This window comes from Blastomyces dermatitidis, assembly GCF_000003525.1.
Source record: "Blastomyces dermatitidis ER-3 genomic scaffold supercont1.1, whole genome shotgun sequence".
In the NCBI taxonomy this organism is placed as follows: domain Eukaryota; kingdom Fungi; phylum Ascomycota; class Eurotiomycetes; order Onygenales; family Ajellomycetaceae; genus Blastomyces; species Blastomyces dermatitidis.
The window spans coordinates 8,958,055-8,977,779 of NW_025544774.1; the positions used below are offsets into that span (position 1 = coordinate 8,958,055).

The following is a 19,725-nucleotide window of genomic DNA, read 5'->3' on the forward strand; positions in this document are numbered from 1 at the left end:
AAGTAGAAGAAGAAGAAGATATGATAATAAAAGCAGTGCTTCTGCAGCTCATTGATGCTGCTATCTTCACCTTCAACCTGGCTTTCTTAGCAGTCACAGAGACCGCCGCTGCATCATGAAGACATTTGTTATTCACTAGAAAATGTCAGAATAAGCCCTCTACTGTTCTTCAAGAATGATACTCTCATACACTCACTATTACAGATGAGAAGAGGGAGAGAAAAATATATCACAGAGAGAGAGAATCTTTTCAAAAAAATCCTGTCACTACTGTTAGCTTTGTCTCTAAAATACATCACTTTTGCAGAGAATTTCATATGTAGAATAGAATATATTGAAAGATCTGCAAGTCACTTATTAACTATATTTTTCATATTTTAAATTAATATATAAGGAACTTACTTATCATGTGTTTAGTTTGAATAATAATGAGAAAAGAAAGATCTACACAGTCAGTAGAAAAACTCATCTATTTCTTTGTATCACATGCAGTATACACACTGTTAATCAGTTGATAACTGTTACTATATAATAAAGATAATTTCTAATTCAGTAATCTTGAGAATATAGAAACTATACTCTTAAAGAGAAGAATATTATCACACTCTCAGCTGTGTCAAGACTCTGTTACAGTTTCACATAACTTATCACTTTCATGTGAATGATTTCATCCTGTCTGAACCAGTTTTCAATCACTCTATGACATCATTCAGATATATCATAGAAAGATTCAATTGATAAATATGAAAACCTCACTTCTATATAAGGTCAGTAGATTACTCTTTCTTGACAATGAGACATCACTGAGATATCACTCTGATTATTCTCACTCATGGAATGAGAGAAGAGTATTCACTCATTGTCTATATAGAATAGCTAGATACTGACTCCTCATCAAAGAAGTCAGTGATTCATTTTACTGCTACTGAAATATACACAAGAGTTACTACATGTCTCATATAATCTTCTTAGTATACTAAGTATCATATCTGTGATATTCTCACAATAACTCTGTAGCCTACAAGCTCGCTATTCAAGCAAGATAGTCAAGCTCACTCATACAGCTTTTCAAACAACTACCTCTATGTATCGCCGCTGACTAGCCACTGCTTCGGTTCCGCCACGTTACAGATATTCTCTATTCAGCTCACAGAGTTCTTCAACTTATTCTTTAGATAGATCTTAAGAACACATCAGTGAAATCTCTTATAATCATTCTCTAGATAATTCAGTCAGTTCTTAACTTCAGTGTAATAGAGATCTGTCATTATATAAATGACAGCTTTTTCATCTTCTATATCACACAGTCAGACTTGTAAGTCAATTTCAAATACAAACTTGTAAAAGCTTTTATAGATTATGATTTGATAAGTAATCTTAAGTGATCACAGCTTAAGAAAGTTTCTTTTCAGTTCACAGATATCTCTGAAAATCATGTCTAGAGACTTAATTTAAGAGTGTTTATAGACAGTAAGCATTTCTTATAGAAAAATAGCTTAATCTTATAGAAGATGCTCAAGAATATTCTTTACTGAGATTGATTCATTTGTGAGTTCAGAGAGTTTCTCTGTCACAGATATAGAGAATAATATTTCATAAGTAATTGATAAGTTCTCTGATTCTTCTTTTATAAGAATTATTCATGATTCAGATAACTGCTTCTGAGTGCCTGCAGTAGAGTTCATAAAGATTGAAGTATATAAGTTTCTAGTTCTTTCAATTATAACAGGTGATTGCTGACTGACTGAGCTTGAAATATAAGAATAAATGCTTACAGATGATTATTCAGATATTTGCAGCTTGACATGATATATACTGTTAACTACTAGAAGTATTCATAATAGAAAGATAAAATGTAGAGATTAAATGTATAATAGCATTTAAGCTGAGTTATGAATAGTATTTGTGAACTCCAGTCTATATAGTTATGTGTAGCCAAGGGCCGCTAGCCCTATTGATTACGCGAGAGAGAGGAATAGAGGTAAAGAATCCGCGAGGAGCGGGATTTCTTACAGATGAGCATTATCTCATATATTTCATGTGTGATTATTTACATTTTCATATAGCTATAACAGCTATCTGAAAATCAGAAATTCAAAAAGCTCTTAAGCAAGCTATTAATTGAATTAAACATCAATTTGACTCTACTATAAAGATTATTTGTATTGACAATGATACTGCAATCAAGAAAGCAGATGATTTCATAAATTAAGTGAATAATGAAGATCTAGAGATGAAGTATTCTTCAGAGTATATTCATGAGTAAAATGATGCAGCAGAGTGAGTAGAAGCAATATTAATAACAAAGACAAGAACTCTACAGATAGAATTTCTTCTGTTATAATCACTTTTCTCTAAGATCACACTTACTGCTATCTATCTAGCAAATCAAACCTCTACTAGAATTCTAGATTGAAAGTCATCTCTATAAGCATTGAAAGAATTTCTATAAATCAAATCACACTTCTGTACTCATCTTTGAATCTACAGATGTCACATCTATGCAAAGATACTGAATGAAGTTCTTAATAGAAATCACTCTCAGAAGCTAGATCTCTGAGTATATATTAAATATTTAGTTGAATATAATTCTACAAACATCTATCAAATTTGAATTTCACACTTAGAACAGATAATAAGAGCAAGAGATGTGATGTTTAATAAGAATAGAAAATTCAACTTAGAAGACCTCTACATTGAAAGACAACTAAGAGATTGAGTATCTAAGAAGATGAAGCTTCTACATATGAAAGTTCAAGAATCATCAATGACTACTATCAATCAATTGAAAGAGGTTATAGATGCAGATATTGATATTTTCCACTCTGAAGAAAATGCTCAAAGCTCTGAAAAAATAGAAGAGGAGAATAATGAGTATAAATATCATGATATTTCAATTCTTTCTAATATTTTAATTGTTTCTAACATTTTAATTCTTTCTATATCAGATTCAACACCAGAGTCAACAGATTCTGATGTTGATATTAATACTCATTCAGCTGTGATAGATAATCAAACATGAAACATTATATCTAGAGCTTATAATATCAGTGCTGATTTTAATGAAGCTAATATCATTGAAGATCACAGAACATGAAAATGCAGAGCTGCTTACCTTGTGACAGTTTCAATTGTCAAAGACAATTCTTATTGAATAATCAATGAGATATTCTCTCAATCACACTCAGACTTCTACAAGTCTTAATATTTATTTTCAAATACTGTTTTCACAGTTATTAATAATACAGTTACATCAACAGCATTTATATTAACTTCAAGAATTCATAGATCTCAAATGTCAGATTCACTGAATCACTGAGCAGATATTGAAAAATACTCACATTGCAAAGAATTTAAGAACACTGTTAAGCAGAAATGAGATAATATATCTCTGCAGAATATATATGAAATTACTAGCAGATTACAGAGAGATATCTTAGTTATTTCTCTATAATAAGTATTTATCTACAAATTCAATGATGAAGATTTTCTTTTGAAATACAAAGCTTGTATCTGTGTATAATAAGATCTTCAATCAACTACAGATCTCACTATAAAAGCTCACACACTAGCTATCAGAGATCTCTGAATCTTATTAGCTTTAATAGCAGTATTTAATCTAGATGCAGAACAGCTAGATGAAATCAATGTCTTTATTAATAGTGATATTGATAAGCTAGTATATATGAAACTATCTAATAAATGATGAAAGTTGAAGAGAGTGTAAAATTTGAAGTGTATAAATTATATACTAAAACTTCTATAAGTATTATATGAATTACACAGATCATTTCTTCTCTGATTAAATAAACTATCTTCAATATTGAGAATACTAGACTTTATCTTAATATCAGAGAATCAATGTCTCTTCTCTAATAATTGATTAATCATCTTCTTCTATGTGAATAATATTATCATTCTATCACAATAAGAAGATTTGAAAGAAAGAGATTAACTAATCAAAGATTTTAAAAATACATATGAAATCTGACAGATGAGAGATTTGAAATGATTTCTCAATATGTGAATAATACACAATTGTCTCAACTTGAAGCTCTGGCTATGTCAGAATATCTATATTAATAAGATAGTTAATATATATCATCTCACACACATCTGTAAGGCATATATCTCACTAACTGATACATTGTTAGAGTCTTTTAATAAGTCAGTTATATCTGTAAAAATTCATTATTATTAACAATGTATTAACTTCTATATCTACTCAGCAGTGATGACTCACTCTAATATTATATATGCAGTGAATAAACTAGCTATATTCATGATGAATTCATTGAAACATTACTTATCAGAGATGAATAGAATGATATCTTATCTATATAATATAAAGAATCTTGCTATTCAATATAATGATAACATTGACAGATCTCTACAACTTGATCTCAAACCTAATATTATTAAAGCTGTCAGTGATGTCTCTTTTATAGATAATTCAGATTACTGCTCTATATAAGAATATATCTTCAAACTATTCAGTGAGATTATTGATTGAAAATCAAATAGATAGATAATTATAACTACATCTATCACAGAAACTGAGCTTGTTACAATCTCATAAGCTGACAAGAAGTCTATATAATGAAATAGATTCTTTTAATATATTCAATTTAAATCTGGTCATAAGATCTGTATTCAATATGATAACTGTCAAACTGCTAATATTCTTACAAAGAAAGATTTCTCTATAATCACAAAGCTCTGCTATGTTGATATATATGAAAGCTGACTCTGAGAATGTGTTCAATTCAGCAATATTACAGTTGATTGAGTGCCTACAGCTCAGATGCCAGTGGATGGCCTCACTAAGGCTCTGTCATGCCAGAAACATACAGAATTCATCAAGATGCTAGGCCTAGTTGATATATCAGATATCATCAAGGTGCAAGCAGAATAAATGGTCTATCTTGATATAATCTCTACAGATTCATCTACACTCTTTTTGTTGCAGCTTCATTTACACATTCATCTACACTCTTGTTTGTTGCAGCTTCATTTACACTTTCATTTACACTTTCATTTACACTTTCATTTACATGTTACATTCGCTGAAGGGGGTGTGTCAGGAAAAAGAGGTTATACACTACTGAATGCCACCAACATCGTATTACTACAATATTTCTCATCATCATCATCAGCTTACTACAACACTCATCTAATACTCGCTTATGCTAGCTCTCTTGGCTCGCACATATAATTTACTATAAATAGCTCTATCTTTTGTATGAAATAGATATATTAGATAGTCTACGGATAATATAACAAGCAGATCTTGATACAGATAAGATTCATATGTCTTCAACATATTCATCCGTGACACCCAATCCGACACGTACTAACTAACCGTAACCTACGCATGGTATTGCTCTGTAGCTTCAACCGTGTCGTCTGATATCTGCAGCAGATGCAACCTTCCCCTACATCTCACACCATTTGTCACTATGGGCTGCCATACCTGCTCTTCTTGAATACATCACATACTGCGATAAATCATCTACCTTAGATTGAAACGAAAAGGGATATTTTTACGAGAAGTGGAAATTTCATCTATATGAGCATCATCTAATGGCAGCAGACCAGAACGATGCGATATGCCGAATTTTTTGGGGGTACGGAAAAGTACCTTATAAATGAGTTAAAAAAGCAAAATAACAAGGCAAAAGGGCTATTAAATAAATCCCGCACGCACACCCACCCTTTCACCTTTTGGATAAAATGATAGAAAGAAGGGGTGACATGTATCCCATAACCATAGCACACCACCCCTCATACATACGTTTATATATATGCTAAGTCCTGCTTAAAGCACCTCGACGGCTACTGCAATGTCAAGCCACAAAAATAGAGCTTCATTGGTGCTGCATTTCCGTGATAGTCATGGCCTCCGCCTTCTCATCCGTATTTTCATCCTCTTCCAGCTCAAGGTCCAGAGCGTTCATCACTGCCTCCTGGCCATTAAGCTTCCGGAACGTGAACCAGAAAATGATACCAGCAATGAACGATGCGCCACACAGGCCGACAAACATCCACAGGACGGCCGGGTCATAAGCGGCTGGGATTAAAGCTTCTCCAATAGCCGAGCCGAAGGCATTGGTCAGGAGATACATCGACTGCACGAAACTCTTCATGGAAGGTGGCGCCTTGGTATACGCGTACTCAAGACCAGAGACACTGGCGAAGATCTCGGAAATACCGATGAGAACATATGCTGGTGTTTGGATGCCGATGTGCACATGATTGCCCATGGCGACGCCGTCGACGATCGACAGCTCGCAGTGCGGGTGCTCGTAGCATGGCCCGGTGGAGTAGATGAGGTGCTGGACGATGGCTGCGTACCCCATTGCCAAAGAAGCGACAATAAATCCAACGGTGATGCGGCTGATGGGAAGGAATGGGATGTGCAAACGTTGCAGAATAGGGTATACAATGCGGTCCAGAATTGGGATGAAGACGATGATGGAGATTGGGTCAAAGTTTTGCATAAGATCGTTAGGAATTCCGTGTCCTTCCATTTGGCCGGCTGCATGTAGTTATCAGAAAAGCTGGTCCTCTGTTATTTCTTGGGCTTGATTGGGAGCATTGTTACGCACCTTGTGCTACAAAGTTCCCAGAGAATTGGCCATACACTACCCAGTAGATAGGGTAAAAGGCGAACACCTGACAGGCAACAAGCGCACGCTTGAGTTCGTCAATAAAGTGGTCGTTCCAGGGGAATGTCCGGCCTCCACCATGCTCTGCCTGGTAAGAGTTCTTGGGGGCGTCCATATTCCGGTTCTTAATCATGACCCAGATAGCCCTAAATGCATCAGTGATGATGGATCCCTTTGGAGGGCGGACGATATAAAATCTACGCCCGAGAACCAAGACAGCCGTCCCAACGATGAACACAGAAAGCGTGAGAACATATGCAGACCAGAAGCCAATATCTTTTTCCATAAAAGGGGTGGCGAGAAGAGATAGCGAACCAAGGTTAATACAGGCATAGAATACCATGTAAATGCGCTGGATGGTCAGAGCGGGATCAATAATAACGCGCTGCCCCTTCTTGTTGGTCTTAATGGCCATCTTCTTTCGAGTGTATTGGTCCGCGATTAAGGGTGCTACGTTAGATTTGATGCCTCCAGTGCCGATGCCAATAATGATGATAGCCACGATAAAGCCACCAACGCCGGCACCATTTGCAAGTGCGATGGGGATTGATGTTAGGGTTAGGATCAGAAGACCGACAATATACACGATACAAAACCAGAAGATGGCCATGTATTTTCCCAGGTATTGATCCGCAACGATAGCACCAAAGATAGGTGTCACTGAACATGGACATTTAGAATACATGGCCGTCCTTGGTTTCTGCACAAGGTCACTCACCGTAGCACCAAAATTGGAAAAATGTGACCAGACCGGTTGCGCCCTGGCGACCCAGGCCTAGAGCCAAAAATACATGTAAGTACGTTCTCTCGCAAGTTTAAATGGGATAGACCTATGGAGTATTTGACATACCAAGTGCACCTCGACCCAAACTGCCGTCGAAAGGTCGCTGCACATAATTTTGGAACAAGCCGTTCATTCCGTAGTAGGTGAAGCGCTCAGCGAGCTCGACGCCCGCAACGAGCCATGCTGAGAAGGGGAGGTTCTCAGCAACATGTTGCAGAGTAGCTTTTTCGTGCTCTGTTGGCTCCTCTCCATCTGGGGTTAAGATGTTTTCTTTATCGGAGCTGGCGTCGAGGGCGGCAGAGTTTTCATTCACGGAAAAAGCGTCTACGCTAACATCCTTCTTTTCATTGAGGGTTACAGCAACGAGTTCTTCTTGGAGCCTTGCATATTTCTTGTTAGCCCGGAATCCCAATAGTAATTGTGACAACGGCCAAAGCACAAAAAAGGGTTAGGCCGTCAACACATGCAGACATGGAGCGGAAAGTAGATAAAAAAAACTCACTGAACTCCGTCGAGCTTTTTTTGCTCACTCATGGTGCCTATCTCCCTCCCCGACAGAGGTTTTACTCAAGGAAGGAAAATTGGCAGTATGGACAGTCCACTTCAAAAATACAGTGCGAAATGGAAAAAGTGGGGAAAATATCTGTGGGGAAGTACAGGAGAAAGTTGTGCAGCGGGGACTGTCAGTGCTTATAGCTCAACTCTCAGCTTCTGGGATTCACCAATTTGGCATCCCCAGAAAATATTGATATACATCATTATTCATGTTGGCATAACCACACAATGTAACTATGTGTGCGCTCCACTCCCAAGACTTCTCCTACCTATGGACCGTACTTAGCCGAGACAGCAAGGGCTTTGGCTCTCAGGGCTGTCGTAATGCCAGTTTGGGGTGGGATTGGAAAACTTTAGAGAAGGAGGAGCCCACTTTGGCTAACCCAGCCAACCATGCGCACAGAAGGCGATCAGGAGTATGCTCTCCGAGCTCTAGAACCGAATAAAAAAAGCATAGTATGTCCGTTAAGGTTCCCCGCCGACGCACATCTGCACCAATCGCATTCGCATGAACGAATTGGAAACCCCGCAGAAATCCGTGGGCGGAATGAAATTATTGCCCTCTCCCATCTTTAGAAAATTCAATGTTGTCCGTGGGATTATGATCTGTGTTACGGTGTTACGACCTCCCACGGATATCAGCACTGCACTGCTTTTTCATTGGTTGGTCGATAATACAAGCAATTTTAGTGGCTTGGTCCCCAAGGCTTAATGGTGCTTAGCTACACGCCAATGTATCCAAGAAAATCTTTTCTTATTTGTACTATTTGTACAGCGGCTAAGACTGGCTGGCCATGTGACCATGTCTAGTCTTCCAAGGAGGATAAAGTTGTTGTATATTTTAATCTAGCTACACGAGCTCTTACTATAATAGGTTGGGTGGCATTGTGACTGAAGTCGGTAGAAAAGGTGTATACAGAAAACTTGACCTCGCTAAGTGTGCCACTTGACCTCATTACATAATCATGACCCCGACCTCGCACAATACAGTAATAATCAGTTGATAATTGACTTTCAATCTTTCAATTCACTTAACCTTTCAATTCACTCATTCTCATTCACTCAGTTCATCAATCAATCAAAGCATTAGCTGATTCATAATTAATTAAATGAATAGACAAATTCATATAAAATATAAAGAGATATTTTACAGAATTTTAAAATATATTAAGATAAAAATATTTAACAATTAATTTTAAATTAATTTTAAATTGATTATAATAATAAAAATAAATTCAATCTATATATTTAAGTAATTAACAATTGATTGAAAATCAATTGATAATCAATTCAGTGTAAATTATATAAATACTTACTTTATTATTAAATTCAAGAATAATTTCAGTATTAAATTGATTTTAAATTGATTTTGAATTGATTGTAGAATTGATGATAAATAATTAAGTAGTTTCAAATTATAAGAAAAGATGTATTTGTTAAGAGTCCCGCAGTTGATTGGCTCTTCTACCAGCAGTGCGCTGATAATGATTGAGCTCTTTTGTCCCAGTAGTCTACAGGTTATGAGACCATTAAGTGTGAGCCCTGCTGTGGTCAACATGCATGAGTTCAATCTCAGAATGAACTTAAAAATTCCTAATAAATACTCTGGATATTTTAACAGTGTCAAGAGACATTCCAGGAGTGTGCTCTAGAAGTCCCTTTAAGTCCTAGAACTGAGTGATCCAGTCCACTAAGAGAAGCCATTGTGGGGAGCCACTGAAGGGAGCCACTGAGAGGAAGTACTGTACTCTGTGGTAGCTGGTCCAAGGGGGGGTGTTGGGGGTCCCGCGGTGGTCGGCCCTTCTACCAGCAGTGCGCTGGTGGTGATTGAGCTCTTTTGCCCCAGTAGCCTACAGTATTGAGCGAGGTCAGGTAGTGGCACAGGCCACATTTGTGAGGTCAGCTTACATAGCAAGGTCAAGTGGCGCACTTAGCGAGGTCAAGTTTTCTGCTTCCTGGTAGAAAACACAATTTCGATGGAGAAGGACTCGTTATGTAAGCTTTAACTTTACAAGCCCCGTAGGGTCCCAAGGAATTATGGTAGTTTCTAGTTCAAAGTAATCTGATTTCCTTTTTTTCTATCTTATGGGTCCTTAACATAGTTACAATCTCTAAAGAAAAAGAAGAAGAAGAACTGGATTCCCCCCCCCCCTTTTTATCCTTTTTGAGAAAACAAAACAGTAAACAATGCTCTTTTTTTAGAAAAAAAGAAAAAAGGAAGGACTATTGCTTATAAGGAGATAAAAAAGGAAGCAGTCATCGCTAAGGATTACGTTCTGGAAAGAGCTGAGACCATGTGGCCATCCAATCCTTGGCTCTTGTTCTTCGGTACCCTCTCTTGCTACCACTATGATCTATCCCCTCATCTAGCCACCCTCAGTTTACCGTGGAATATCCCCGGAAGCCTTTTATCTCGATGTCACATCACGGATCGCTAGCGATCGCAGTTAAGCTCGCCTGGAAGTAAGGAGAATCAGGTTTCACCTTTTCCCAGTACAGCTGCTGAATAAGCGGCGGAACGATCCGGCCCTTGTGGATTCAGAGATATCATATGGCCAACCCAATAAGAAAACCTGCTTGAAATCGAGTTGATATAAATAACCCTGCAATCCCCGCTTTGGCCGTTTTTACTCTGCGATGATCCTGCATCCTACGGGTAGTCATCACCTTGCTTGAGCATGCCATTAGTGTCTCAGGGCACTTGGTAATCGCTTTTGGATTACATTCTTTATATCTCATTTTACAGAGGAATTCTTGCGTTTCGCACAATGGTTTGCATGGATGGCAACCGCTCCCTTGTTGTTTCTTGGATGCTTGTCTACGCCCATGGAGATAGGGTATTTAAATCCTGCCGGAGTTGACATTTTTAAACACAGCCTTGACAGAGGAAATAACTCGTGTCGCCGTGCCCCCTCAAATCCAAGAAGAGATCATGATAAGCACAATGCTGTCTTCATTTTCAGTAGTATTTCACTCCTACCAAACAATCTTATCCTGTAGGCTTGGGTTGAATGCACTTTATTAGCAATCCGCTAGAAAATCATTCTAACCACCGGCACGGCGGCAATACCTATGAGATAGTAGTTATTGGGGGTGTCTGCTTGTCATATTATCCTGACAGTTATTCAGGCTTCATAAAATATGATTGATTGAGAAAATAGTATGTATATTGATATCACTAGCTTCTACCTATGACCTGCTTGACTTCATTATAGAGATGTAACAGACCCCGGGGTGGGGGTAGCAAGGCACATTGCACTCTCTGGTATTCCGCGCCGCAGTGAAGCAAGCTAGAAGATTGCAGAAGCTTGCAGACTATTCTTATTCTTATATATGTAACAATGTGATAGATTAAGATCTGAGGCTCTGAGAGATTGAAACATTTTATATAGCTGACTGGCATTTCAGAGATCAGCAAGATCTATACTCAGAAGTCTTTCTCTATATATGAGAGACTCTATACCCGGAGAAGGAAGTCTCTATACTCAGAGAGTCTCTATACCTAGAGAGTCTCTATACTTGTAAGAATAAGTGCTCGCAGGCGATTATTCAGGTGTTTGCAGCTTGATGTGATATGTACTGTGAACTACTAGAAGTGTTCATGATAGAAAGAATAAATATAGAGATTAAATATATAATAGCATTCAAGCTGAGTTATGAATAGTATTCATGAACTCCAGTCTATATAGTTATGTATAGCTAAGAACTGCTAACTCTATTAATTATATAAGAGATAGAAATAGAGATAAAGAATCTGTGAGAAGTGAGATTTCTTATATACTTTTTTCTCTCTAAGACTTTGTTCATGAAGTCTTTCACTGAGTAACTTTATAGAATCAGCTCAGCTGTCACGCTCCCGGCCGCGCCAAGGCCCTGCTGCGGTTTCACACAGCTCATCACTTTCATGTGAATGATTTCATCTCATCTGAACTGGTTTTCAACCACTCTATGACATCATTCAGATATATCATAGAAAGATTCAATTGATAAATATAAAAACCTCACTTCTATACAAGATCAGCAGATTACTTTTTCTTAATAGTGAGATACTGCTGAAATATCACTTCAGCTATTCTTACTCATGAAATACAAGAAGAGTATCTACTCATTATCTATATAGAATAGCTAGATACTGATTTCTTATAAAAGAGATCAGTGATTTATTTTTTCTCTGACTGAAATATATATAAGAGTTACTGTATATCTTATATAATCTTCTTAGTATACTAAGTATTATATCTGTGATATTCTTATAATAACTCTGTAGTCTATAAGCTCATTATTTAAGCAAGATAGTTAAGCTTACTTATACAGCTTTTTAAATAACTATTTCTATATAATACTGTTAACTAGTCACTACTTCAGTTTTATTATATTACAATTTAAATCACTTTATCTGATTATACATTTGAATCAGTTAAGCTCTAACAGACTGATATAATCTTATATATTTATACTGAGACTGATCTAACTTCACTCTCTGAGAGAAATATTATATTATTTCTTAGAGTGTGTATATCTTTACTCTGATAGAAATTCAAGATTTCTGAACTTACTGTATATTTTAATATAAGTTCTTTAACTACTTTATCACTGTCACAGCCTCTACACATCTACATCTATTATAAAGATAGAGAGATTAAGATCAGAGATTCTCTGAGATATAAGAGAAATATCTTATCTGAATTTCACAGCTTTATCTGTATTCTTGAACAGAAATTCTGCCTTAATCTGAGTCAGTATAATACTTATAAGATATAAGTAATATACACTGTTAATCTTCTTAAAGATATCTCTGCAACTACTTGAGTTATTAAGAAAAGAAAGCTTAAGTATATTAATACTATTATAACTTAGAAAGAATTCAAGAACTTTCAACTAAATTAAATTAAAGACTACTGTAGTTATAGCTTCATAGCAGCACAGTGATTTAATATATTATATTAATAAAATAATGAGAATTCTTTCAATTTCAATACAAGATTTAAAGAATATTAAGAGAAATTAACTGATAATTTAAATTAATTAAAAACACAGCTTTATCTTATAAAGCTGACTTATAAGATATGAATAATAATATTATAATATCAGAGTTTATTAATTAATTGCACTGAGCTTGTCAATCTGACTTCTCAAATCTATTTAAATAATTAATTCTCTGAGAAAAAGACTAATAAGATCTCTTCTAAGTAATTAATAATGAAATTTAAACAGCACTGTGACAGCTTCAGTATAGAGAAAGTAAAGAAGAATTTTAAATATTCTAATTCTTCACTCACTGTGAAGAAATATTAAAAAAGATTTGATAAAGATCTCTGTTTCAACTGCAGAGCTAATAAACACTATATTAATAATTATAAGAAGCTGAAGAAGAGAAGAAACTGAGAAGATATCTTTTCAAAGTTAACTTCTCTTCTAACAAACATATCTGCAGAAGATAAAGAAGAGAAAGAAATGAAGAATTGATAATTCTTATATCTCTGAGTTTATATTATAATTACAATGTATACTCTGAATAAAGAGATATTAGTGAGATATCTACTTAACTTCAGAGTGAATATTAACTTCATATTTTATTTCTTTTCTTTAATAAAGAGTTGAAGAAAGATAGATCTGTCAGATTATATAAAATTTACTAATGAAATAAAATATCATTATTTTAACATAATTTAAGTGAAGTGTGTGATCACAGACTTAGAAGAAATCTTTAAAAAGAGCAGTCTACTTCTTCACACAGTTAATATCATAGATAAGAATATTATTCTAAATCTTCTGTAATTAAGAGAAAATAATTTTCTCATTAACTGAGTCACTCAGATATAACAGTACTGTCTTACTAATAAAGAGATAGTAGTAGAGAAATCTGAAGAGTTTCATCAGAAGAATCTTGAGAAAAAAATAGAGTTAATATACTATATAGTAGATAATTGAGACTTGAGAATAAATAATAAAGTTATCACTCTTACTGCAAGATTAGCAGCAGTATCTGTTATTAAAGATAGATATATATAATATCTCTTTACAGATTATAAGAATATCTTTTTGAAAAGAGAAGCAGTGAAGTTTTCTGATATCAAGATATAATATAAGATTTATCTTAAAAACAGTGTAATAATACTGTACAGATCTCTTTATAACTTATCTGTAAAGAAATTGAATATTCTGTATAAATATCTTAAAGAAGCACAATCAAAGAACTGAATATATTTATCAAAGAGTCTGACAGAGATGTCTATACTCTTTATACTCAAGAAGAATAATAGACTACATCTATATATAGACTACAGAGATCTTAATAATATAATAGTTAAGAATTACTATTTATTACTATTAATTAATAAGATGATTGATTGATTATCTGAAGCAAAGATATTCTCAAAGATTAATATATAGAATATCTATCATAGAATCAGAGTTAATAAAGACAATGTTTGAAAAATGACTTTTCATATCAAGTATAGTAATTTTGAATATCTTATTTTATCTTTTAATCTTTATAATACTTCAGCTATCTTTCAGATCTATAGAAATAAGACACTGCAGAGTCTTATTAACATCTTCTATATAGTATATCTGAATAACATTCTAATCTTCTTGAAATCAGAGAAAGAACATGATACTTATATTCAAGAAGTATTAAGTCACTTAAAACAGTATTAACTCTATACAAACACTGAAAAATACTCATTCTACATGCAGGAGATTGATTTCTTAAATTATATTATTGAAATAAATAATATTTCAATGAACAGAAGCTGAGTCTCTATTATTAAGAACTAACTAATACTGCAGACATATTATGAGATGTAGATATTTCTAGAATTTGTAAATTTCTATAGATAATTCATCTATATATATTCACAGATTACTGTCTCTCTTACAGATCTGTTAAAGAGATGTGTGAAAGATAGAAAAATGAGATTATTTATTCTCACTTAAGATACTATGCAGGCATTTGTGAAATTGAAATAAGCTTTCATAGATGTTATAATACTAAATCACTTTAATCTCAACTTACTCAGTCAGTGTGAGACTAATATATTCAGAAATGAGATCTGTGAAATCTTTTCACAGTTAACACTGAAGATCTTTTAATATTGAAAGAATTAGAAGATAATTATCTCTGAGAAAATAGATAATGAATTATCTGTGAGAGAAGACTTTTTCATAGAGTCTATAAAACACTATGAATAAAGATCAGTGATCTTCTTCTTCAAGAAGTTATCACTTATACAGAGAAGATATAATACTTATGATCAGAAGATGTTAGTAATTATTAAATTCTTTAAAATCTGATAATATTATCTTCAAAATAGTAAGTACTCAGTGCAAGTTCTCACTGATTATATAAATCTATATTACTTCTTGATAACAAAGAGCTTGATAGAATGTCAAGCCAGATAAGTGAAGCTGCTTTCAGAGTATAATTTCTATATTTAATACTGTTCAGATCAGCTTAATCTCACTAATATACTATCTAGATAACTTAATTATAATATTATTAATATGAAGAAGAATTCTATAAAAGAATCTCTATCATTACTGCAGAAGAAGCTGACTGCAGAGAGTTAAAATTCTCTGAAGCTCAGAAACAGCACTGATAAGACAGCTGTATAACTTAGTATAAAAGATGAAAGAAAACTCAGATCTTTACAGAGAACTAACACTGAAGATTATAAGCTTCTTATATTATATCTTACTATTATTAAATTAATAAAGAATGAAATAGTCTACAATCTTTCAATCTAACTACTTTTGAAATTCATTGATAAATTATAGAAGAAGAATGTCTCTACTGCAGCTTAAATTCAGAAGTTAAAGAAGAAAGAATTCAGTTTAAACTTAAAAGAGATAGACTCTGAGTAGAGCAGTACTGCTAAGAAATCAAGTCACTGATAACTAGAAGAATATGAACTTCTACTACTGAATAATTCAGTCTTCATCTCTTATAGTAGAGCAGTGTGTCAGAAGTTATTGAGAATTTATTATAATAATTCTCATACAGAGCACTTCAAATTAGAGAAGACTGAGAAGCTTCTAAAATATAAATATATTTAAGACAAGCTCTGAATAGATGTCAAAGAGTATATTAAGACTTATAATATCTATTAAAGAATAAAGATTCTGCAGTATAAGTAATACAGTGAGTTAGTATCACTGCCTGATTTAAAGAGTTTATAATAGAATCTATTAATGAATTTCATAGTTGATCTGCTGAAGTTGATAAGAGTTAAAGAATATAACTCAATTTTAATTATTATTAATTACTTCACAAAGATAATCAAATATATTTCTACTTATAAAAAGATTAAAGCCTCTGAATTAACTGACCTGTTTTTAGATATTATTATTCATGATCACAGTACTTTGAAATTATTAATAATAGATCAAGAATCTCTCTTTATCAGTAAATACTGATAGACTGACCGTGTGACCGTGTCTGGGACCAGGACCAAACTTTACAGTTGTCATGTTGCCTAAAAGCATTACTTCTGATCATGGTTTGTGTTCATCACATTGATTTCAAATCCTGTTATTTCAAATATTAAAGATCTCAGATTCACTTTTCAAATAAAAATCTAGTCTCAGATAAAGAATATGTTTGAATTCTTAGTCACATTTTCATTCTGATCTCATTATTGAAAATGGCATTAAATGAGACCATGAAATCATTTCTCACTTACATAATATCATAACATAGTGCTCATTTGTTGAAAATTCAATAGAGAGTATTATCAAATATTATTACTTTTCTGAATACAGATCATAATCAATATCATTTTAATTAAAAAAAAAAATGTACAATACAAAAAATAATAAAAAAACAAACAACAAAATAATAAGAAAAAATCACAATAAAAAAAAAAAAAAAAAAAAAAAAAAAGAGAAAGAAAAAAAGAAGAGAAAGAAAAAAAGAGACAGAAAGAGAAAGAAAAATAAAAAAAAAAAAAAGAAAAGAAAAAGAAAAAAATAAAAAATAAAAATAAAAAAAAATCAAGATCACAGAGCTGTAGTACTCTTAAAATACTCACTTCTCAGAGTCTTCACAATATTCATCATTAATCATATATCTCTTATAGTGAGAATAACACAGCTGTGATGAGTCATTATCTTAACATTATCTAACAAATAATCAGTATATATCTATATAAATGTGAATAATTAGAAAATATACACTTAAAAAGTGTGGTCAGAGTGGACTCTGCTGTCACTTGAATGACATCAAGAACAGAACACTGAAATCAATGATTTCTCTCATCAATTTCACAGACAAGGCGTGTGAAGATAATCTTGAGAAATATAAGATTCTCAGACTTCTGGTAGAAATGAATCTCATGAAGAGACTCTATTTTCATCATATCAGAGACTGAGTATTATTAAAAAGCATTACTTCAATGCACATGCACTTACTGCAGCAATTCATTCTCTGTGCATATGGCTGAGAGTTGCAGCTTTCTCATGCTGCACAGCTCTCTCTGAGATGCTGTCACTGGTTTGCAATTCACACAGTCTCTCAGTTCAGCACATGCTGTGTATATGCAGCCCTGTGTGCTGGGGCTGTGTTGGTCATTATGACCTGGCGTGATACTCGCTTTTCGCGGGCCATGTTTCATTTGATTGAGAGAGAGGAGGGGGACATGACTGCTGTTTTATTTAAGAGAGAGTGAATAATTGAATCTGTAGAAGATAATTTGATTTCTTCTGCATTTGAAATTTGATTAGTCTATACTCTTCAATTTGAGGGTTTCTGAGAGTGTTTTAATAGTTTTCATACCAGCTTGGAATTAGTGATTGATTGAAGAAGAGAAAAGAGAGAAGAAAGAAATGAGAATAACTTATCTTTATAATATAAAAACAGAGAATTGCTGCAATCATTTATTCTAGTAACAAAGATCTGTTTTCTGCATGTATCTCTGATACAGATTATATGATAACTGTATACAAAGAATATCAACAGTGCATGCATTGAATGAAGATGATGTTACTATGCAACACTGTAGCTGTTTCTATACATCACTGAAAGCTGTTAATATTTTCTTTGAGTCTCTTTATATTTGATAAGTCAGTAATATATTTCAATACACTTCTTCTTTCATTATCATCATCATCATCATCATCATCATCACTATTATTATTATCATTATTATTACTATTATCATTATTATTACTATCATCATTATCACTATTATCATCATCATTATTATCATCATTATCATATCATTTCTGGCTGCCTCTTCTGCCTTCATCTCTCTTCAACACTCACTGAAATCAATCATGTCATCTCTCTTCAAATATTCTGCGGTTCTGCGGACCATCAAGGCACGTGAGCACTATCACAGATTGAAGAGAGAGAAGAAGAAGGTATTTAAGTAAGAGAAGACAGATTGTAAGACATGTTATAATACCTTGAAGAGGCTCTGTAAGAAAGCAGAATAATAACAATTTTAAGTAACACTTCTGATAGATTTAGACTGAACTAAGTATAGAAATAATGCAGATGACACTGTCTGTGAGAGATTGAAGAAGAAGATAGTGAAGAGTCTCATGCAGTAGCAGTGAGATCAGAAGAAGTTCTGAGAATGATTTGAGATCAAGATAAAGAGAGAGAGAGAGAAGAAGAGTGTTACTATAAATAAGCAGCAGTAGAAGAAGATTGAGAGAATGTTGAAGCAGGAGATAAAGAAGTCAAAACTGATAAGTTTTTTATTTATTAAGAGATAACAATTTTTGATAATACTTCTGTTCTCTAATTGATTAGCAGGAGCTGACAGAGAAGAAGAGAATTAAGGTCTTGTTCAGGTCTTGAATGCACTTCATGATTCAGAATATTGAGAAGACAGCTCTGCTCTCTGAGCATGCTAATCTGCTTGCTGTTGAAGTGGAACCTGAGACAGCAGACCAGGAAATGTGGGATTTTGAGGTGCAGGTTGACCTGGCTGAGAGAGAGCAGTGAGAACCCTTCTCTGAGAAGATAGCAGAGAGAGATTTTAAGGTGATTATCATCTCAGATAAGGAGGAGAAGAAGAAGAAGAAGAATGAGAAGTGAATTATAAAGAATGATAAGAAGAATGAGAAAGAGAAGAAAGATGATGAGTAGAAAAAGTTTTTTTCTTTTTATATTAGTTAGTTATAAGTTCATAATTATTAATAATTGAAATTAATTTTGAGTTTTTAAAAATTATTGTACAAGTTGTAATCAAGTCAGAAACAATATATATATATATATATATATTTAACTATCATGATTTACAAATCACTATAATGTATAAGTATCAACATTTTTTCAACATTGATATTCACAATATTAATATATTTTTAATGATATCATCTGATAATGCAATTTAGTAACACTCTCTTTCACAATATTAATATATTTCAAGAAATATGACAGAGATTAATCAAGATTATTTATTTACTTTTATACATCAATGATATTCAATCTGAGTTAGTACTAAAATTATAACTAAGTTAAGAAACAAGATTATTTTCTCTTATATTAATTCTTCTTACACATATCAGTGATCAGTTATTGAAAATAAATTATCATCTTTCTTAAATTATTATCATGTCTTCTGAATTCACTTCTTTCACTTCTTTTACTTCTATTGAAGATTCACAAACTCTTCAAGAAATCACTGTGAATTACAAAGTTTATATTGTTTACAATTTAACACAGAATGCTCTCTTTCAATTATGATGAATAATCACTTCATTCTT

General features: G+C 33.5%; 2 protein-coding genes across 2 annotated transcripts; one reads left to right on the plus strand and one right to left on the minus strand.

Annotated features, from left to right (window-relative positions):
- Positions 1-5,078: 5,078 nt before the first annotated feature.
- On the minus strand, positions 5,079-8,574 carry BDCG_01176 (POT family proton-dependent oligopeptide transporter). The gene is made up of 5 exons (XM_045416681.1): positions 7,955-8,574; positions 7,519-7,832; positions 7,387-7,443; positions 6,609-7,328; positions 5,079-6,538 (listed from the first exon to the last, which is right to left on the minus strand). The coding sequence occupies exons 1-5, from the start codon at positions 7,984-7,986 to the stop codon at positions 5,868-5,870; spliced, it is 1,794 nt and encodes a 597-aa protein (XP_045272349.1). The 5' UTR covers positions 7,987-8,574; the 3' UTR covers positions 5,079-5,867.
- Positions 8,575-18,282: 9,708 nt separating this feature from the next.
- Positions 18,283-18,961, plus strand: BDCG_16298 (uncharacterized protein; the record flags this gene model as incomplete). The annotated part of the gene is made up of 3 exons (XM_045425547.1): positions 18,283-18,369; positions 18,490-18,540; positions 18,833-18,961. The coding sequence occupies 3 exons, from the start codon at positions 18,283-18,285 to the stop codon at positions 18,959-18,961; spliced, it is 267 nt and encodes an 88-aa protein (XP_045279480.1).
- Positions 18,962-19,725: the final 764 nt, after the last annotated feature.

Excerpts from the sequence above, each read along its gene's own strand:
- BDCG_01176 (XM_045416681.1), bottom strand. The coding sequence starts at position 7,986 with ATGAGTGAGCAAAAAAAGCTCGACGGAGTTCA. Across the intron at positions 7,833-7,954 it reads AAAAAGCTCGACGGAGTTCA|GCTCCAAGAAGAACTCGTTG; the intron begins GTGAGTTTTTTT and ends GAAATATGCAAG. Across the intron at positions 7,329-7,386 it reads TTTCCAATTTTGGTGCTACG|TGACACCTATCTTTGGTGCT; the intron begins GTGAGTGACCTT and ends GTCCATGTTCAG.